At 36.7% G+C, this 22053-nt stretch overlaps 1 protein-coding gene across 1 annotated transcript; it reads right to left on the bottom strand.

Moving 5' to 3' along the window:
- Positions 1 to 1314: 1314 nt before the first annotated feature.
- sae1 (SUMO1 activating enzyme subunit 1) lies at positions 1315 to 20747 on the bottom strand. The gene is made up of 9 exons (XM_059332077.1): positions 20544 to 20747; positions 18888 to 18999; positions 18321 to 18494; positions 13521 to 13666; positions 13332 to 13431; positions 12693 to 12798; positions 6690 to 6834; positions 6145 to 6214; positions 1315 to 1597 (listed from the first exon to the last, which is right to left on the bottom strand). Exons 1-9 carry the CDS (start codon positions 20642 to 20644, stop codon positions 1505 to 1507), a joined length of 1047 nt encoding a protein of 348 aa, XP_059188060.1. The 5' UTR covers positions 20645 to 20747; the 3' UTR covers positions 1315 to 1504.
- Between the last annotated feature and the right edge of the window lie 1306 nt (positions 20748 to 22053).

Below are 22053 nucleotides of genomic sequence, written 5' to 3'. Positions count from 1 at the left end.
TTGTCAACTTTTTTCATACGTAAACCTTTTTGGTTGATATGAAATCTATTTCATCTATCTGGTTTTATGACTTAATAAACTTATTGGGGCTGAGATGGATCAGACAAAGGAAATAAAGGAAACATTTATTGTGACCTTATTGAATCTGGCACCCAACAAATACCCCATTACAAAACAACTAACACTATTAAAAACTAAACTAAAACTAAGCATTTTCCCAAAAATAAAAACTAACTAAAACTAGCAAACTCGCTCTAAAAACTCATTAAAACTAACTGAATTTAAAAACAAAACATCACAACGAAATTAAAACTAAAACTAATGAAACAACCAAAACTATTATAACCTTGGTTCTCACTGTGACTGTGACGACCGAAACATTATGTAAACATGATTAACACTTTGGTTCGGGTTAGGCATCAAAACAACATCAAACACTGGTCTCACTGTTGCCCCCCATCCGTTTGACGGTGGACTTTATTACCTTTTATCACATCGCTTCGTCACTCTACACAAAAAAGTTTCAGATAAAAGTATCTGTAGAAGCATAACATGGCTACACTGTAAAAAATGTCTGTAGATTTTACGGTGAAAAACTGCTAAACCATGACAGTAAAAGACCGTAAAATGACAAATGGGTTAATTCAGTTTCAGTAACAATGAAACACTGTAAATGTATAAATCAGCCAAAACAGTATTTTTTTTATAAAAAAAAAAAACAAACAAAAAAAATTACTCCACTGTAAAATACACTGGCACTGTGTTTGTAGCAAAAATATACTGTAATATACAAGCATCACTGTCATTTTTTTTTTGTAAAAATACTTTTTCCTCACTGTTAAATGTACTAAACATCATATCTCTAACAGAAATATACTGTAATATTTAATTTATGCAGCATGTATAAAGTATTTTCTAGTCAATTATATAGCAGAAGAGCATTTCTTTTGATGGAAAGACGTTTTATTTTTTACGCAAAAATATGGAATAAAATGGCAATCTTAACAGTGCTGATATCATTTTACCGTAATATTAGAAAAAGTTGCACTGTATTTATTACGGTAAAGTTCTGGCAACCACAGCTGCTGGTTTTTTTTACCGTAAAAACATTTTATTTTTTTTACAGTGAACTTCAAAACATTTTGTACTCTTTTCCCAGCTTATAAACTGTCCCAGCAGAACCTGAATGCAGCAATTATGGCAAAATTTTATGACAATAAATAGTACGCTTGGTATAGTCATCACCAAATTCTGGTCCACAGACACAACAGAACACAAGTGTTAATGTTTAATGAATTAAGAGACCTGAGGCAATTTTACTTAACAATGTTTTATTAGCAAATGTAAAAAATAAATGTCACTGTGTACTTGAGACCAAAAAAATACCCCCAAAAATTAAACAACAGACTGATTTCATGACTAGTGGAGCAACAACTGATATAAATAATCTGACGGAACAAACGGAGGAAAAGAAAGAAGACTTGAATTTGTGTGTAAAATCGTTTTAATTTGGTCCAAAGTAGTCGACCACGCCGTTGCCTTTACGACCATCGAAGAAGAAGAAGTTCCGGTGCGGAGCGTCTCGTTGGGAGAGAGCCTGAAGGGAAAACAGAGAGAAAATACAAAAGACACCTTTAAAATAAATAAATTATTAAGGTCATATTGTGACATATACACCACCAAGTATTCAAGTCCATTCAAGTTAAAGTTATCTTTAACATCTCTAACGTCCCTAACCCTTTCTAATGTTACCCTAAAGTTAGCTAATGTTAGCCTAACCCTTTCTAATGTTAAGCTAACGTACGCTAACGTTACGCTAACGTTATGCTAACGTTAGCTTCTAGCTGCGTTGTACATCATGTCACTTTGTTTGCTGGGAGTTCATTGGCCTGTTATGTGCTATTTTTTGTTCTTTGGCAATCGTACGAATTGTGATGATTGCTAGCTGTTGTCCAAAGGGCTCTAGTTATACTAACGTTAACTTTTGGAGCTTAGCTTCATTAACTTATCTGTAAATAACCGAGATAACAAATGTTAGCAATGTTGTGCTGAATGATTCATGTCAATACTGTAGCACCAAACAAACGGAGAGGTTCTCTTGGTAAAGAAGGTAAAAAGGCTTGTCCTCCAAAAATGATCAATTTCCTCCTGTGGAATGTCTCCTACTGTGATGGTTGCCATAGCGCCTGTCACCCAATGTTGACCGTTTGTCAGAGTGGGTGGAGGGGGCGGGGCTTAGCCATAGGTTAATTGAAGTAAAAAATAAAAACCTCAATTAAAGAGATTACGAACTTTTTTGTACAAAGGGTGTTTTACATAGTAATAAAGTACCAATGAGAACACCATAAAATATTCTGGCAGCTAAAATTGTATTAAGACCAGAAAGAACCATTTCAATGGCAGATTTCCAGTTTTGTTGGAGCCTTCAGACCCACACAGCTTAAAGTTCAGTCATAAGGTGAGCTCAGTGTTCTGAGTAAAATCAGTCAGATTCACCCGGCAGACTTCAGTGGGCTCGTTGCAGTGAGTTTCATCATCATCATAGAGACGGCAGGTTGGCCTTGTGCCAATATAATGTCAGTCCCTCTAACAACACACACACAAACACACACTTATCCTGAGCTGAACTCCTATTAAACTCACGTCACCGGGCACAAAGCTCAGAAAGATTGTTTCTAATCAGCTCACTGAAATCTTATTCAAGTCATGTAGTGGAGAAACGGCTCATCCTCTCCCTCTCTCTTTCTATACGTGTGCATTAAATAATCATCCTGTTTTTATCTGTGAGATGAATCTCAACAGCCTCAGTTACCATTCAGAGTCTGTGAGTCCCATCAGACAAACTAATGAACTTACACCGTAATTTAAAGGTGACATAATGCTCATTCTCAGCTTCATACTTTAGAAATTTTTGGTTTCTACCACATGTTTACAAACTTCAATGTTCAAAAAACAAAAACAAATTATTTTTCTCAAACTGTCTATCTGAATAAACTTGTATACAGTTTCTGTCTGAGCACTCAGTTTTAGCACCTGTCTCTATGAGGCGTTTCCACTACAGCTCAATACCTGGAATGAGGCCGGCCTCACTCGCCTAAACGCCCCTAATTTGAATACGAGCCGTCCGGAGCAGACTTTTGTCGGGACTTTTTTTGTCCCTGTAGAAGAGCAGGGCCGTTTTTCTCCCCTGTAAAAAGCCTGGTTACTGATTGGATAGAACGCTGAGCAGGATGTGACGTAGTACTCGACGCCACAACAACACGCGCCATTTGTAAAAGCCGGCAAAGCAGTGTTGACAACTTAGCGACTTTGTTGCTATATTTAGCGATTATTTCTCGAAAAAGTGAATGGCGACAAATCCAGCGACTTTTTCTGGTGTTATTGGAGACTTTTGGAGACTTTTGGAGACTCGTTCTTACTCTTCTTAACGAGCCGTGGGCCCCCGCGGCTCGTTAAGAAGAAGAGTTGAAACGGCCTAGTCCTCCTGCAGCAGTCTTTCCCAGCTGCAGTCACAGAGCCGGAGGGGATGTTAACCCCTTGGCATCCAGTCTAACAGGCTAACAATTAGCTCTGTAACAGTACAGTGTGTATGTGCTGCTGCTGCAGGAGGTGTTCACTTAGTGATCTCTGTTTGTTTACAACAAGCACCGGACACTCTGTACACAGTTAGTGATGCCGGTTAATTCACAATCATTATGTTTATGATCAGCGGAGACTCTGTGCATAATTAGCCATGCTGCTTTGTTTATGATCAGCTGCTGACGTTGTGCACAGTTAGCGACGGATGGCCACAGTTGAGTCTCCTGTTTTTAATCCATCGTTTATGTGACGTCACGGTCGAAACTGTTGCTAAGCGATAACGCAACAATCGAAAACCATACGTCACCTCCAGAGTCTCTAAATCCTTCTGGAGGCCTTTTTGTAATGGAAACACGCAGAGTGAGCGGACATTTGAGAGGGCGTGGCCTGAGACTTTCCTGGTGGACACTATTCCCCCTAAAGGAAACACAGCTAATAAGTGGTACTGTAATGGCACTTTCTCACCTTTTAACAGTCGGCTCTAGTTGTGACAAACCAACCGTACAGAAGTACGTACTGTTCTAATTTTGTGGACAGTTCCTTTACCTGATATTAATGATAAAAAACATCTCACTTTGTATAATGTGGGACTCTAAAGGTCTGCTTCATAACTGTTTGAGTCATTTTTGCTGAAATTCCTCTGAAAACAAACATGATTGATTATTGAAAGTGAGATGAAAGGATTTATGAATTCCTCAAGGTCTTGTTAAGTTAGGAATTCAGAGAGAAACCACATATGAAGGTTTGATTGATGTTTGACTGGATTTTCATAAAACTTTAAGCACTCATGGATCCTTTGACTCTAAAAATAAAAAACACACTGATTAGCTCGAAGGAATCAAAACTAGACTGGATATTGTGTTGTCGAATATCATTAAGTGTTGTTATTTCCTGGTTTAAAATGCTGCACTTCAATCCAATTATTTCATTTTCTTACCGGACTGTTTAAGCTTAGTCAATATATCTATATATATCTATATATAAATATATCACATTATTGTTGAGAATCAAAAATATCATTGTGTAAACATTTTGTGAAAGCAGCAATGTCAACATAAACAATATCATCACAGTGTCATGATCAATGCATCTCGTTAAGAGGATTGTGATGTTTTATTTTCTCCATATCCCCCAGCCTTTATATATTCAGTTATATATCTTTAGATGCATTTAGATTATTAATTTCCAAGGATTTAATTTTAAGTAGAAGTTCACAGTTTTTACTTCAACCTGCTTCAGTACACATGGGACTAATATATACACACACACACACATTATTTCTATTTTTCTTTTTTATTTATCAATTATTTAATAGATTTTTGCATTTTTTTCCAATAATGTTATGAATACTGGCCAAGACAATTTCTTTTTTAAAACTTAATATGGCCAAAAATCCCACACTGGTCGGGTTCTAATCTATATTCTGAGTGAATATTATTGTGCAATTGGTGTAAATGTAACTGTTCTGTTTTCCACTGGATTTCCCACTAAAGACATTTTGTGAGTCGTTTGTGAGTTTCTTGTGCTGTTTATGACATAATAAATTATTTCCCCTTAAGAGAGGCAGCTGCCAGAGCGTCACACTGAGTTCACTGTGGTCAGAGAGAAAATCACTTCTGCACAGTGCAAAGTGACCCAGATACCAGCTGAGTGGCCACCTGTCAGCTGACTGCCCCACACACACACACACACACACTCCATTTACTACATCATAGTGAATAACAGTCAGTACATTTACATGACACTTGAAAAAAAACAAATTATTGCCTTAATCTGACTATAACTGGACAACTGAAGTGCATGTAAACGTGTTAGTCAGACTGATGTTGCAGTTCTCCAACTCTGATTAGGACACCCAGATAATGTGATTGGAAAAGGATTTTCGCCGGCATGTATGACAAGACAACGCATGCTCCACCCCCGCACTGGAGTATGACCCGGAACAAAAACATTCAAGAAAGCCGGTCACATTAGCCTGTTGCATTAGCCGGTCGCGCATTAGTCGTTCGTGCATTAGCCGGTGGCAAATTAGCCGCTCGTGCATTAGCCGGTCGCATACTAGCCGGTGTCGCATTAGCCTGTGGCATATTAGCCAGTTGCATTACCCGGTCGCACAATAGCCAGTGGCATATTAGCCGGTTGCGCATTAGCCGTTCGCGCATTAGCCGGTGTCGCATATTAGCTGGTTGCATTACCCGGTCGCACATTAGCCGGTCGCACATTAGCCGGTGTCACATTAGCCGGTGTCACATTAGCCGGTGCCATATTGGCCGGTCGCATTAGCCGGTCGCGCATTACCTGTTCGTGCATTAGCCGGTTGCATTAGCCAGTTGTACATTAGCCGGTCGCACATTAGACGGTCACATTAGCCGGTTGCACATTAGCCAGTTGCACATTAGCCAGTTGCACATTAGCCAGTCACATTAGACGGTCGCATTAGCCGGTCGCCGGTCAGTAGCGACGGCACAAAGTGTCAAACTGAGGTCAACAGAAAGGGCGCCATATTAACGACGCATGATTTTCTCACTTGCATGTAAACTGGGAGAAGGGCAGAAGATTCCTTACCTTGACAACTTCCTGACCCAGAACTCCTCCCACGACAGCGCACACTGGAGACATCTCAGAGAAGCAGTAACTGAGGACAAACAGGAAAAGAAACTGATTAGGCCACAGACTTTAGGGAAAAATAACATTTAACCCCTCACCTGCATTATTGAGCTCATGATTAGAAATAAACAAACTCCAGGTTTTCTTGAATTGCAATAAGATAAAATCTGAAACTGGTATTTAGGCCAGGAAACAAAGACACTATCACAGTTATTCCTGTCGTGTGGTGATTTGCAGGTGTAAAAGATATCTATCAGTATATCATAACATAACCCATAAAGCATTGCGCACGGAGATTCAAAAATGGTGAGCGAAGAAACAGCAACACCGGTGGCGCAATATGCATGTTCTGTATGTTCTGTTCTGTTTTCGTTTTCCACTGGATTTCCCACTGAAGACATTTTGTGAGTCGTTGTGAGTTTCTTGTGCTGTTTATGACATCATAAATTATTTCCCCCTTGTGACAAAATGAAAGTCAGATTACAGGTGAAGACGCTTTGTACCTGATGAAGTCGTCGTTCAGGAGGTCGCTGCTCACTGCCAAGGCCTCCAGGACGTCGTCTCGGATCTGCCTCAGGAGCTGACTGTCCTCTGGGAAGGCCTGGGGGTCCGGGTCCCGACCTTTATCGGTACGAAACTTCAACAGAACTGTGGAGACGAAGGGAAAGGGGAAACAGAAATAAACAACGGTTGAGAGGCCGGAAACAAGTTTAAACCATTTTTCTAAAGCAATATTTTCCATTTAATCTATTGCTGGAATTGCCATTTATAATTTCATCACACTTTCTAGACACTTCCACAGTGAATTATCATCTTATGGAAAGACAACATCTCATCTCTGAAGCAGGATAAGATCTGTATGTGGTTGCACCATCAACCATTTCATCCGATTAGGCCTACGTTTCCCCACATCAAATTAAGAGCCTGCAGAGGCTCACACACACACCCACACATGTTGAGTAAGGAAATATTATTCTTTCTGCAGCCGATTAGGTGTCTAAGAGTCGCCTGCAGAACTGATTCAGATATGAAAAATCACAAGCGTGCACTTATATGGTCATGAACAATATCTCAAATAACCGACGTCTCCAGCTGTGCCACACACATCAACACCTCGCCCCCATGTTTCCTGTTCGTCCATTAACTTAAAACCTCATGAGGAAGTCCTCCCACGGCCATTTCCACCAGCGTAGCACACACACACACACACGCAGTGGCAATGAATCACTTTTGCACCTCAGCTCTGCCCTTTAATCAGTGAAACTTTTGTTCGCAAAAGAGTTAAAGACTGGCACGAACGGCATCACAGTCAGATCTGTGCCAGGCAGGAAATCAAACAGAATTTCATAATAGACTATAATAATCTGCACACAAATGGAACAATTATCGTATCTCGAATAACCTACACATGTATGAGTGATACGAAATAAATCTTCGGAATAAAGTCGAGGCCCTTTAAATTGAACTGACAATATTTTTTTCCATATCATCCCTGAATCCATAATAAAAGTTGGGACACTGTGTAAAAACATGAATAAAAACAGAATAATTTATTTTATTTTCTAATTTAGAATAAGTTTATATATTTACAAAAAACAAACGTTTCTCAGTTTGAGCATTAGAGATCTTGTCTTTGTGAGGCTGTAAAGGTTTTACTTGCATTCACAGTTTTTCACAGTGTCCCAACTTTTTTATAATTGAGGCGCTATTAATGCAACATCTTTACAGCGTTTAGTGAGAGAGTTAGGGCTGGGCGATATGGACCAAAGTGACATATCCTGATATATTTAGGCAGAATATTGATATACGATATATATCCTGATATTTTTATCTCAAAGTGAGAGCAAATGTTCAGTCAAAGTCAAATATGACATGTCACAAGTAGTTTTATTGAAACCGTTTATTTAAGTGAACATAAATACTGTATAACAACAGGAGTACCTTTTTTTAAAAAAAGAAATCAAAGCTCCATAAAGTGCACATAGCCTATGAAATAAAATAGGCCAATGGTGGCATAGTTTGTCAGAAAGTAGCTGAAAAACACTACTCTATACTTCCCAGGACTCACGGGTCCCAGGACTATTTGTCAAAAATAGCAACAAATCCCCACATTATGGGATGTCCAAAAATGACTCCCTTGAAAAAACCCTCATACTAATAGTATATCTATTTTTGTCGAAAATGGTCAAATTTTAAAATGCTTAAAATGGGTCAATTGTGGTCTGTTAATACATATTAGAGCATCATATGGCCAGAAATATTGATATTTATATGAAAAAAAAACCCCGAACATTACAAAAGAACTAAATATGACAAACCCTAGTAAGGGCAGCATTTATATAGAAAGAAAAAAAAACATTGAACTATATCGATATATATGCGATATGGTCTAATTCCATATCACATTTAAACATATATTGATATATTTTTATATCGATATATCGCCCAGCCCTAGAGAGAATCACTATATTTTTGACCAAATACCCTGATATCTATCTAATAATTAAATGTTTGCAAACCCAAACAGATCATTCTGCATAGTATTTTTAAAATGTTGTACTCCTTTCCTTACATCTTTTCCTGTCCACCTTATTTATTTTCAGTTTAGCCATTTTTTTATTATTTAGTCATAACTAGTAATTTTATTCTCAACATTATATGCGTGTCCTTTTATGTTCTGTAAATCACTAACATCTGTTATTGCCTTGTTGTATCTAACTGTATACAATTATTAGTATGTCCATATTGTTTATGTATGTTTGGACTAATTTGTAGGTGGCTTTATAATAATTTATCATCATAAGTATCTCTGATTGATATATTCCATATATTAAATATTCATGCAGACATTGTCAGGCTGCTTATGCATGAGAAAGGGAATATAAAGATGAGAGATACTAATGACAGCAGCAGCTTTTAGATCACCCGACTGTTCCTAGTCAGACAGGAAGCAGTTGTAACAGAGGAAGAGCCACTTCCTCATCTGTCGCCCAAAACAACAACCGCTGGCTCCAATTATAGAAACAGTGGAGGAATAAGAACACAGCCTCCTGTCTCACATTAACTCAATAAAAAACAACCACTGTTTCCACTCAGAAATCAGCCTGAAGACCAAGCTACAGTTATTAGACTGAAAGGTCACAACAGCTGAAATCAACCAGACAGGAGACGAAGAACTCTTCAGATCATCAGAGAAAGCTCTAAAACCACACTCTGAAAATACTCCACGACTAGTAAAAGTCCTGCATTTAAAACCTTATTCAAGTAAAAGTATGTTTCAGCAAAAAGTATTTCAAGTATGAAGTAAAAGTACTCATTGTGCAGTAAAATGTTTCCATCTAGCTGCTAGATCACGATAGAGTCAGAATCAGGATTATGTTTGGTCCCAATTATTTAACACAATAACTTATTGACTTTGGAAACATCATGCATTCATTAAATTAAATTAAATTAATGAAAAACCTTGTCTTTATAATAGGGCTGGGCGATATGGACCAAAAGTCACATCCAAATCAAAGTCAAATATAACATGTCACAAGTAGTTTTAAAACTGTTTATTTAAGTGAACATAAATGCTGTATAACAACAGGAGAACCTTTAAAAAAATAAAAATAAAAAAAGCTCCATAAAGTGCATATTTAAATAAAAAATATCTTAAATAAAAAAAGCCTATGAAATAAAATAGGACTAAATTACAAAGATTACAAAAGAACTAAATATGACAAACCCTAGTAGGTGCAGCGTTTGTATATATAGAAATATATTTTTTTAAACTATATCGATATATGCAATATGGTCTAATTCCATATCACATTTAAAAATATATCCATATATTTTTTTATATCGATATATCGCCCAGCCCTACTTTACAACTCCGGATTTTCTTTAACTTTAAATAACACAACTGGAAAGAAATTAATAATGATAAATATATAAATATTTGGTATATTTAACATATTCACAGTCAGTAATTTAATGAAAATGTTTGATTTTTTCTTTATTTTTTTTTGGGACAAAACGGGAGAATCAATGCGCTAACATAATCATTTCATTTCCCTTTTTTATGTTATGTTTTTATAATCATGGGAAGCAATAATTGTAAAACACAATAGTCATAATCATAATGTAGTATAGCATAGTATAGTCATAATGTTCCCTGTCAGTGTTTTACTATGATATCTGATGTTTCTGGATATAAATTATCGAGTCTATTTGCACCGAGAACCACATTGTGTATAATATAAATACAAATAAATAAATATCAGAAACTCCAAATCAGATCCAATAGCTTCCAATCTTGATTGTGCAATAAATAAGTACAATTCCCTCACATGCATACTGAACTTTAAACAATCAGTGTCTCTGCTCTGTTCAGTCTCCCATGAACACAAACTATCTTAGAAGGTTTTAGATTTATATATTGCTCGCACTGATTTTCTTGCTTTCTTTTTTTATTTATTTAGCAGTTAATTGTTTTTTTAGTTTAAGGTTACTTGGCTTTTATTTTACTGTCACCTGTTTTATTTAACTGTTATTTATACCCAATGTATATAGTGTTAAATTTTAAAGTGTATAGTGTTAAAGTTGCCGTTTATGTCTGATTTGTCGTTCGGGAGCTGCTGTGACGAACACAATTTCCCTGCGGGGATGAATAAAGTATTTCTATTTCTGTTCTATTGTTCCATTGGCGCCAAAGTTATAGAAGGTTTGATCTTTTACTAGATTTATGCGCAGAATAATTTTCATAATTTCCTGCTCCAACATGGTTGTAGTCATGCGGTGTAGGAGTCGGGCTGTTCTCTATTCTACGCTCAGTGCACATGACTGGCCATGGACAGCCTGTGATGGAAACTATCGAGTCGTGTGCGGGGCCAGGTGACACGAGAGACAAAAACAAGTCTTAAGAAAAGGTCATCAGACACCACAAATAACATGAAAAACAGGAAGGTACTTTTAAGATTTACTCAAAGGGTCAAAAAGTTCCTTTACAAAAAATATTTTAAAGGCCTATCGGAATCAAATCCCATCTAGGCCTATTATCATTATTTTCTATGTTTTATTTGATATTATTTAAATTTTTTAAATTATTTGTTTATTTATTTATTCTATTTTTATTGTATATTATTATTTAAAAATAATATTAATATTATATATTTAGCCTATGCACTAAGAGTGAAATCTTTTCTCACGATGTTTGCTTTTGTTCTGAAATGCACTTCAAATTATTATCATTATTACATATATTGATGTTGTTGCTGACACCTTGTTCAACATTTCTCAGCAGAATATGTTTGTTTTTTTAAATGAATAAAGTCACTGGTCTTATTACTCTACATCACAAAGTGAGAGTTCCTGCTCTTCTTTTTAATAAGTGAATATAAAAATGGGAGAAAAATGCAACTGTGTCTGCTGAAGTAACCTATTAACATTGTCTATTTATGCAGCTTTAAGGACTTCATCACACATTTTTATTTGCTGGGTAAATTAAAAATTGTTTTAAATGCACAAAGGCTTCACCTCTGTTTTACTGAACAGTGAATTAACTGATTGAAGGTTCATTTAAGATTTACTGAAAGGGTCAAAGAGTTCCTTTGGGCTGATTGTTCCTCAACGTTTCACAGATTGTAAGAAATTATTCATGTGCATCTCTGTGTGACAATATTCTTCTTTAACTGCCGATTGAATTTTACAAAATCCAGATTTATTGTTTATTTAAACCCCACCTTCAATAGTTGGCCACTCTCTCTACAGTGACATTTAACAAACTTTATGGACATATGTTTTTCCGTACACGTGCAATAATAACAGCTTATTAGTGACTTTGCATTCTCAGGGTGCGTGTTTCAATTTCGCTGCGGGTTCCTACGCATTTTCAGTTTCAAATTTCTATTCTTTTTTAGACCTTTTGGGATTCTTCTGTTAAATTTGAGTGGAAATTCTGTTTGTGTCCTGCCTCCTACACAAAAACGTCTGAAGACCTCATGTGACTCTTTTTAACTAATAGTTGATATCAATTTCATTATCAAAAGGTTAATTCCTTAATAAAACTTAAAAAAATACAAATTACTTTCTAAAGATTAAAATTCTTCAAAAACGCTTAATTCTTTGTAATTGTTACGATTAAATATGGATTTCAAAAACAGCAATATATTACTGAAAAGTAAATATATAATAACTTAAGTAAAAATTAAACAGAAAAATGATTATATAATCATTTAAGATAATTATTGTTATTCAAAGATGTATTTTTATATTAAGTATATTTTAACTTTTTGTTTTGTTTTCTTCTTCAATTTCAATTTATTTTTGACATCATATTTGTGAGATGCTTCACAATAAAAACATTTGAAATGCAAATAATAAAGCATCCAGCAGCACAACCAAGTGTTCAAACATCAGATAGTTTGTTTCTGAATCTGACAAAAGACAAACACTGCGAGGCTAAAATGACATAAATCACAGAAAATAAAATAGAATTTGTTACCACTAAAACTTTACATACGTACCTTGAAGCAGGAAGTAGTCCACTGGTGTTCTCTTCATCCCGGCTTTGGCCTTCTCTGTGGTCCAGTCCACCTCCAGAGCCTCCTTCAGGGTGCAGAAACTGGACGTCTGATTGGTTGGAGATTTTTAAAAAGTAATGTCAATAGGAGGTGATGAGAAGTGTATTAATATATATATATATATATATAATATATTTTGAGAAAAAAGTTGCAAATTAACTAGATTAAAGTGCCAAATCTACAAGAAATTTTTTTTGCAGATTTAAGGGATTTAAAGTGGCAAATCTGCTCGAAAAAAGTAGCAGATTTACGTTTTAAAAAAGTGGGGAAAAAGCAATTTTTTTCTTGCAGATCCACCACTTTAATTCTCATAAATCTGCACATTTTTTTTCTCGTAGATTTACCACCTTAATCTTGTAAACTTTTTTCTCAAAATATTACCCCCTCCCCCGGGTCCGTATGTTCCATTCTTGCTGTATGTAATATCCTCCAATATTCTCTAGGGTTGAAATTTGGAATTTGCAAGTATTTCAATGAGTGTTCTCTTAAGGGTTAAGATCAATAAAGAATTATCTGGTGGTGGTTTAAATATGGAAAGCCATTTATTTAGATTTATGTGAGATTCATGATGCAGTCATTTACCTTCTTCACCATGGTGGTCTCGTTGGGGTCGACTTTGGCCTTCTTCGCCTCTGGACCGTCTCCAGTATTCCCAGTCGGTTTCACCAGTTTTGGTTTCTCCCTAAAACGAGAGTGAAGAAGAGAAAGAGATCCTCCATCAACAACAGTCACTATTAAATTAGATGCAAAGCTCACAAAAAGGTTACCTACTCCACGTAGTTGTGCTCCTGTCCGAGGTTGCAGAACATGTAACCATAGTAACCGTACACGTCACCACAGAAGACCTTGATGTTGTTCTGAGAACAGAGCTGGTCGACCCGCACCATCAGGTCTCTGGAGCAACCTGTCAGACACACCTGAGGGACACACAACAACAACAACACAGGAAGTCAGTAACCAGCATCACCAGTATGATAACGGCAACTATTTCAATAATCGATTCATTGTTGATGTTTTCGTGCCGTGTGTGCCACTCTTCTCCATGTTTTATATCATAGCAACCTTGGTCTTTGAGAAGCTGGAATGGAGCCTTAACAATTCATTGACTAATCAAGAAAATAATCAGCATATTTATTGATAATGAAAGTACTTGTTGTTGTATACTCCATGTTAACAAAGGATCAGAATTTAACACCAAAATAACTTTATTTTCCCTTGATGCAGTCCTGCCACTGTTTTTTCTACATTGCAATGGAAACCTTATAGAAAAATATAGATGAAAGACATTTTTATATAGTTTTGATGATATAGGTCTTCACATCACCCAGCCCAAAACAACATTATCGCATATTTTCCTGTATAATACTGTTCACATATTTGCTGAAAGACTCCTCCACCTTCTGGCACATTTAATTGATTCAAATGGGAATATATGAAACTGAACTCTATCGAGCCCTTTCTCCTCTTTTGTTTTTGTTCTCACTGATTCCTATGACTATAACACTAAACCAATATTGTTGTCTTGCTTTTAATCCCTGAGGGAGAGACAGAACAAACTTCTGAAGACTGGCTGTAAAAACAAACCCATCAGTAACTTAACAGCTGCAGCCACAGCAGCGTTTGGCAAAAGTTCTCCCCGAAAAAAATAATACACCAAAGAAGGACAGAGTGTGCAGCAGTGAAGCCAGGGTGGGCCAGTGTCTGACTGTAAACAAGTGAGCAGTGGGCTGGGTCCACCTTATCCTACACACTCAGTCCAGCACACCCTAAAACACCCTCAGCTCTCTGATAAGACTGATGCTTCAGCACTGAGTCCCACAGAGCAGCAAGTAGACCAGAGGCAGCACCAGAGTCACCAAACAGTTCAAATCACATCAAAAGTGTGACCACTAACTGGTCTTGAGACGACTTGAACATTACTTTTTATTGCATCGTTATATCCTGTCTGGGTTCTGGTATGTGTTGTATTGTGTGGTTGTTGTCTCCTCTATTTGTATCTTACCTATGTACTTGCTGTCTTTTATTATTTAGCTGTATTTTTTTTTTTTTTTTAGGGACTACGGATGCAAACTAGCAGCTTTGCTATAATCCGGCATATTTACAAAAAAATAAAGTATTAAAAGAAAAAGTCTGACCTCAACATTTATCAAGTGTCCCAATTTCAACATGACCATCAGATACGAGCAAGAGTGAGATATTGAGAAAGAAAATTCATGTATTTAATGGCCATTAACGTTTTCAGTGTGGACTCAAGATCATTATGACCTCTCCACCGTCCCTGTGTCTGCTGAAAGTCAGTACGTTTACATGACACTTGAAAAAACAAATTATTGCCTTAATCTGACTATAACTGAAGTGCATGTAAACGTGTTAGTCAGACTGATGTCGCAGTTCTCCAACTCTGATTAGGACGCCCAGATAATGTGATTGGAAAAGGATTTTCACCAGCATGTATGACAAGACAACGCATGCTCCACCCCCCACGCTGGAGTATGACCCCGGAACAAAAACATTCAAGAAAGCCGGTCGCCGGCCAGTAGTGACGGCACAAAGTGTTGAACTGAGGTCAACAGAAAGGGCGCCATATTAACCTGCTGAAACGACGCATATGTCCACCCAGTGTTGAGGAGGAGGACACGTTCCCGTCAGTTATTAGATTTTCTCAGTTGCATGTAAACTGGAACAAGGACAGAAGTCCTATTAGACGCCAATGTCGATTTTTAAGCATAACTCGATTAAAGAAGAAGTCTAAATGCAGACTTATCATGTCGGAATGTGAAACTGCAGACAGACCTACATGGACCGTTTGACTCTGAGCCAAGTCGTCCTCTCATCGATATATCACTTCACATCCACGCCAACGTAAAAGGACACACATCGTTTTAAAAGCAAGTATTGATTTTCATACACAAATGGAGCAAAAACTAAACTTAAACATGCAAAGAGAGCGACAGAGTATCAGTAGCCAGTCAGCTGATCTCTGCACACGTCCAGATGGACACTGTGTGTTTTCCTATTGTACCTAATAATCAGGTCTCTGATCTCAAAACTGTGACTACCTCCAAACACTGTAATCACCCTCCATCTTCACACTGAGACACACACACACACACACACACACACACACACACACATATAGTCCTGGGAGTGATAAGTGGTCTACAACAGGCAGGCAGACAGACAGACAGACAGAAAGACAGACAGACGGGCAGACAGACAGACAGAAAGACAGACAGACAGAGAGCCCCCTCTTCTGTTTTCTTTTTTTCATTTTAACTGAAGCTTTTTAAACTCTCCTCCTCCCTCCCTCTGTCCTACTAACATCCATCTCATCCGTCCTACTCCTCTGTCCTCCTGTACCTCCTCCTCCTCCTCCTCCTCCTCCTCCTCCTCCTCACCCTCACTTAGCACCCCCAGAGGGAGAAAAACTGCCGACAATTCAGACACAAGAGGAGGAAAAAATCTGTTATTCTTCCGATGGTGTTCAAATACAATTAGACACAGAGATGGAGCTGCAAATAAAACAATCATCAATTTATTCATGAGTCTTCAAACTATCTGCAGGCTTAACAATCAAAAAATAGATCATAACATTTGTTAGGACATTGTTACATTAATGTCGTTATTTTAACCACACAGCACCAAACAGGAACAACTACAGGAAATCTAAATCTTCATCCTGGATTCAAACGATATGAAAGTGTGTCTTCCTCCACCTACTGCTGCACCATACAGGCTCAACCAGGCCTGTTATATCATCAACAGGGTGATTATATCACAAACCAGGTGTAAGAAAGACATTTGATTCAAGATAAAAATGTAACCATTACTAATGCTGTTGGAGAATAAAGCTCAGCTAGTGCTAATAATGTAGCAGCACACCATGCAGGTGTTTTGGACCCATATAAAAAATATATTGATATATTTTTAGATGTGATATGGAATTAAACCATATCACATATATCGATATAGTTAAAAATATATATATTTCTTTCTTTCATAGGCTATTTTTATTTAAGATATTTTTTTTATTTAAATGTGCACTTTATGGAGCTTTGATATTTAAAAAAAAAAAAAAAAAAAAAAGGTACTCCTGTTGTTATACAGTATTTATGTTCACTTAAATAAACAGTTTCAATAAAACTACTAGTGACATGTCATATTTGACTTTGACTGAACATTTCCAATTAAAATATTAGGATATATATCGTATATCGATATTCAGCCTAAATATATCGGGATATGACTTTTGGTCCATATCGCCCAGCCCTATTTGGACCTGGAGCCTGACGGAGCAGAACAAGTGGAGCTCTTGTACGTTGTGGCCTACAGGCGCCATCTAGTGGTCAGACTGAGTCATACACGACTGTCCACTAGTGATGTGTCAGTCACGAACGAGTCGTTTCAAAGAGTCGGCTCTTTTAAATGAACGATGGGAGCCGGATCACGTCCGTCAGTGAGCAGTACTTCTTCTTTCTTTTTTTGTTTTACTTTTCTCGTTAGGAAAAGATGCTGTGGGTGCTGCAGACGCTGACTACAGGTGTCACCTGCATGCTGTGTGAAACAATCATGTGAGGATTGACAAGGATCATACCACCAAGCAGGGAGGGGAAATAATATAATATAATATAATATAATATAATATATATAATTGGTCTTTCTCAATGCCAATCTGCCCTGAAAAAATGAATAAAAAGTTACAGTTAGATAGATGATGGTGTTAGTTCATAGAGACACATAAAGCTGTTGGATGCTGCTGGCTAGCTGTTTTGCACATCGTATTATATTTATTTTTATGATGTTGTTCATTTTCTTATTACTTTTAATCTATAACAAAAACATTTTTTTTTGTCCAGATTTTGTGCACATTTACTTGATTGCTGTATTTAATTTCTATTTTTTCACTACTTTACTTGTTTTGTTAGGTGTGTGTGATTAAATAAATAAAATTAAAATGTCAATAGCTGTCCTTTTTTAATTTCTATGCTTTAGATTTTTATAGGGATTTTCTATCTGCTTTGTGTAGCAGAGTGGTTCTTCAAGCCAGTTAGAGAGTTAACAAGGGATTTTACAACTGTAAATGTAATTGGCTACAGCAATTTATGGAAATTTAAGTGATATATGTGTTCAAATACAAATCACAAGTCAAAACAGCGCTAAAGTTGGCTGAATTATAAAAGGTATAAGTGGTAAAATGAAGAGCCATTTGGGAGCCAAAGAGCGGCTCTTCTTGGTGAGCTGAGACAAATGATCCGGATCACTAGAAAGAGACAAAATCACGACTGGGTGCTCATATTAGTGTGAAGGAGGAGGTACATCAATAACAAACATACATTAAAGTAACTTTTTAGCTTTTATTAGGTTGCTAAAATATGTTTAGCTGCTGCCCAGCAGTACATTGTTTAGCTTCTATGCTAGTTAAACATACACTGACTATGAATAATTACCACAAACATCACCACTTAAAAAAAAAAAAAATCAAACCTATCCCTTCAACATCCTTGAATAGAGCTTTAGAACAGATCCCCAGTCTCTGCTGGAACATCTTGAGTCACATTCATTTCCACTCACCGCATCAAACTGCAGAAAGAAGTCGTCAGGTTTGTCTTCGATCCTGTCCTGGTCTGCGTGGACCTTCACCATGGGGTTGAGGTTCTGGCCTCGCTCCAGAGAGGCCTGTGCTCGGTTCTGACCCTGAGCCGTCACCGGGACCAGGAACTGAGCTCGACACGACTCCTCCGACACCTGGAGAACACAAACAACAAGATACAGGATTGTTCTGGATGTGATTTAGCTGAAGATAATTTACATTTTCTTTTGTTTCCATTATTTAAAAAACAATCATTTAGTTACAAAGGACCATAGAGAGCAAAGACATGCATGCTGGAGGTTTTATTTTAACTTCTGCCAGGATTAAAAACTAATGTAAAATAGCATTAGTTTGTTTCCTTGCTGGAAGTGAAAAAAATGTCTTTGCCAAAGGCGCCATCTAGTGGACATGAAGTGCTTTTCAATGTGCTATGAATGGATCATAAAGACCAAGATTACCAGAGATTACTAGATATAAACTGGAGCCAAAGTCCACTCAGTGACCTCAAATGAAGAAAGGTCAAAGAGCTCCTGGGTTTGTATATTTACCTTTTCATGATCCAGCAGAGTGAGACCTTTAACTCCAGCCAGGATTAAGTTCTTGGCCACTTCAGCCCCCAGACCACCTAACCCTGCCAGGAGCACACGAGACCCTCGCAACCTGGGAAATAAATACAGAAATAAACATACCAACTGAATATCTGTGATGTAATGAAAATCTGACAACTTCCTAATGTGATTTTGTGCTGTATGGGCTGCGTTTGCAACAAATTACTATGCATCTATGTTTCCTGCATTCTTGTTTACATTAAAGGTTTGCTGTGTGACCATTATTTAAAGGTAGATCAAACAAAACTTATTTTACAACCATGTCGGTACTAAATAAACTGAAAAATTAAAGATTTTAGTCCCCTATTACTTTGGGGGTCTTCAGTAAATATGGACCTGTTTTAGCTAAAAAATGTTTGCAGTTTCAGTTATGGTTTGGGAACTTTCTAATGAAGGAAAAACATTAAATGATCCCAATAAAAAAAAACACATTTACAGGGTAAGCAGGTGTGTAATAGTTGCATGGTGAGTGATTGCAATAGAATACAATCACATGTATCTCAAAGGCCGAGGTGGGCCATCTCTGCCTTGATGAACTAAATTAATGTAAAATAGCTATGGCAGGCATGGGCAACTGGAGGCCCGGGGGCCGCATACGGTCCGCACCCTCACTTGAAGTGGCCCTCAGTACAACATGCATTTGAGCATGAAATCTTAAAAGTGCCGTGTAAAAATGCACAAAATTACTTCTTGCAATTAATGTTGGTCTGCTGTTCTTGCACTGAAAAAAAAGAAATCACAGTAAGTGGTTATTTTTTATTTGCTTCAAACCTTTTGTATTCCTATTTATACTGTTATACATGCATTTAAGCATGAAATATGTTAAGTTACTGCACTGTAAACATATTTAAAATTGCAGTTTCATCATATCTGGTTAAGTGCGCGCTCCTATATGTGGCCCTGTGGTAGTGGCCATGAAAAATTGTGGCCCCCTGCAGCATTTAAGTTGCCCATCCCTGGTCAAGGGACTCTACCTCGACTGCTTATTCATCTATCTCTGCTGGATTAAGCATCTGGGGACACATAACACATTCCTCTAACATCGAGAACACAAAAATCACAACCTACACAATCATCGATAATCTTGATGATTTCTCCTCTACATACTCTAATATTTAGGTTTCAAATGATCTCAGCCCCAGAAAACATGATATTTTGAACCTTTAATGAAAACCGTCCCAGGTTACATAATAATAATATAAACATATAGCCTTTCCTATAGATATCTATATAAACATAATAATAATACAAACATAAAGCCTTTCTTATAGATTTCTATATAATCATAATAATAATACAAACATAAAGCCTTTCTTATAGATATATAAACATAATAATACCAATATAAACATATAGCCTTTCTTATAGATATCTATATAAACATAATAATAATATAAACATATAGCCTTTCTTATAGGTCTCTATATAAACATAATAATAATATAAACATATAGCCTTTCTTATAGAGCTCTATATAAACATAGTAATAATATAAACATAAAGCCTTTCATATATCTCTATGGGTGAACCACTCAGACCTTCCGCTAGCCGGTTAGCCCATAGGGTTAGCCTGACGAGCTAACGGAGCTAACTCACCTCTTCTGAGCATCGAGCCCCCACAATCGGATCTGACGGTCGTACTGCGCCGCCTCCTCCTCGCTGATGACCGGGTCCTCCTTCTCGATCATATCGATCATGTCAGATTACAGTAAAGACGCTAATTACTGTGTAAAATACCCTTTTTTTAATCAATGCCGCTCTTAGCTGTAGATGTTTCAAACGCCGCGACGGTCCCGCTGAAAGGGCGCCGAGTGATGACGTCGCCACAACCAAACAAAAGATCGCATTTTAAAACTTTTTTTATTTGGACAGTTTATGTTTTTTTATTTGTCAATTATTTACTGTAGAACTTTCCATTTGACTTTATATAAGACATGTATTTATCGTCTTGTTGGTTTTGAAGTTTATATGTGTACTCATTACAATCTTTAAATAGCCAGTGAACCAATAAAATAAAATAATATTAAACATTGATAATAATAATTAATTAATTAATTATGCACTGCCGCTAAGCATTGCAACATAACTTTCTTAGTTTAAAAACCACAGCTTTGTTTTACTTTTTTATCTATTATGTCCAACAAGCTGGCAGGGCTAAATTGGGTAAATTTTTCCCTGGGTATTGTCTTTTAACAATATTTTTACAGCCATTTTCAAAAAGGACTCTGCTCGTTATGTGTCCACAGCAAGGTTATTATAGTTAACGAAAACTAACGAAATAACGAAAACTAGAATTAAAAAACATTTTTGTTAGCTGAAATAAAGTTTTATAGAAATAGAGTTTTTTAAAAACTAACTAAAATTATGGTGAAAATGTCCTTCGTTTTTGTCTTTGTCAACTTTTTTCATACATAAACCTTTTTGGTTTATATGAAATCTATTTCATCTATCTGGTTTTATGACTTAATAAACTTATTGGGACTGAGATGTATCAGACAAAGGAAAAAAAGGAAACATTTATTGTGACCTTATTTGACCTTATTGACCTGGCACCCAACAAATACCCCCTAAAAAATCTAAAACTAAGCATTTTCCAAAAAATTAAAACGAATTAAAATTAGCAAACACACTCTAAAAACTCATTAAAACTAACTGAATTTGAAAACAAAAGCTGACAACGAAATCAAAACTAAAACTAATGAAAAATCCAAAAGTATTATAACCTTGGTCCCCAGATGCTTAATCTAGCACAGACAGGTGAATAAGCAGTTGCGGTAGAGTCCCGAGCTATTTTACATAAATTCAGTCCATCAAGGCAGAGATGGCCCACCTCGGCCTTTGAGATACATGTGATTGTTCATTTATTGCAATCACTCACCATGCAACTATTACACACCTGCTTACTCTGTAAATTATTTTTTTATTGAGATCATTTAATATTTTTCCTTCCCTAGAAAGTTCCCAAACCATTACTGAAACTGCAAACATTTTTTTAGCTAAAACAGGTTCATGTTTACTGAAGACCCCAAAGTAAAAGGGGGCTAAAATCTTTAATTTTTCAGTTTATTTAGTACCAACATGGTTGCAAAATAAGTTTTGTTTGATC

Source organism: Centropristis striata, chromosome 4 (genome assembly GCF_030273125.1).
Source record: "Centropristis striata isolate RG_2023a ecotype Rhode Island chromosome 4, C.striata_1.0, whole genome shotgun sequence".
Taxonomy (NCBI): Eukaryota; Metazoa; Chordata; class Actinopteri; order Perciformes; family Serranidae; genus Centropristis; species Centropristis striata.
The sequence above is the reverse complement of the archived record's forward strand: the minus strand, read 5'-3'. Positions and strand labels throughout refer to the sequence as shown.

What these genes read in the sequence shown, in the direction of transcription:
- sae1 (XM_059332077.1), bottom strand. Translation starts at nt 20,644, where the DNA reads ATGATCGATATGATCGAGAAGGAGGACCCGGTCATCAGCGAGGAGGAG. An exon ending in GGACTACTTCCTGCTTCAAG is followed by an intron (nt 6,835 to 12,692) that starts GTACGTATGTAA and finishes TCGTCTCCACAG; the next exon opens with TTCTGTTGAAGTTTCGTACC. An exon ending in CTGAACGACGACTTCATCAG is followed by an intron (nt 6,215 to 6,689) that starts GTACAAAGCGTC and finishes GTTTGTCCTCAG; the next exon opens with TTACTGCTTCTCTGAGATGT.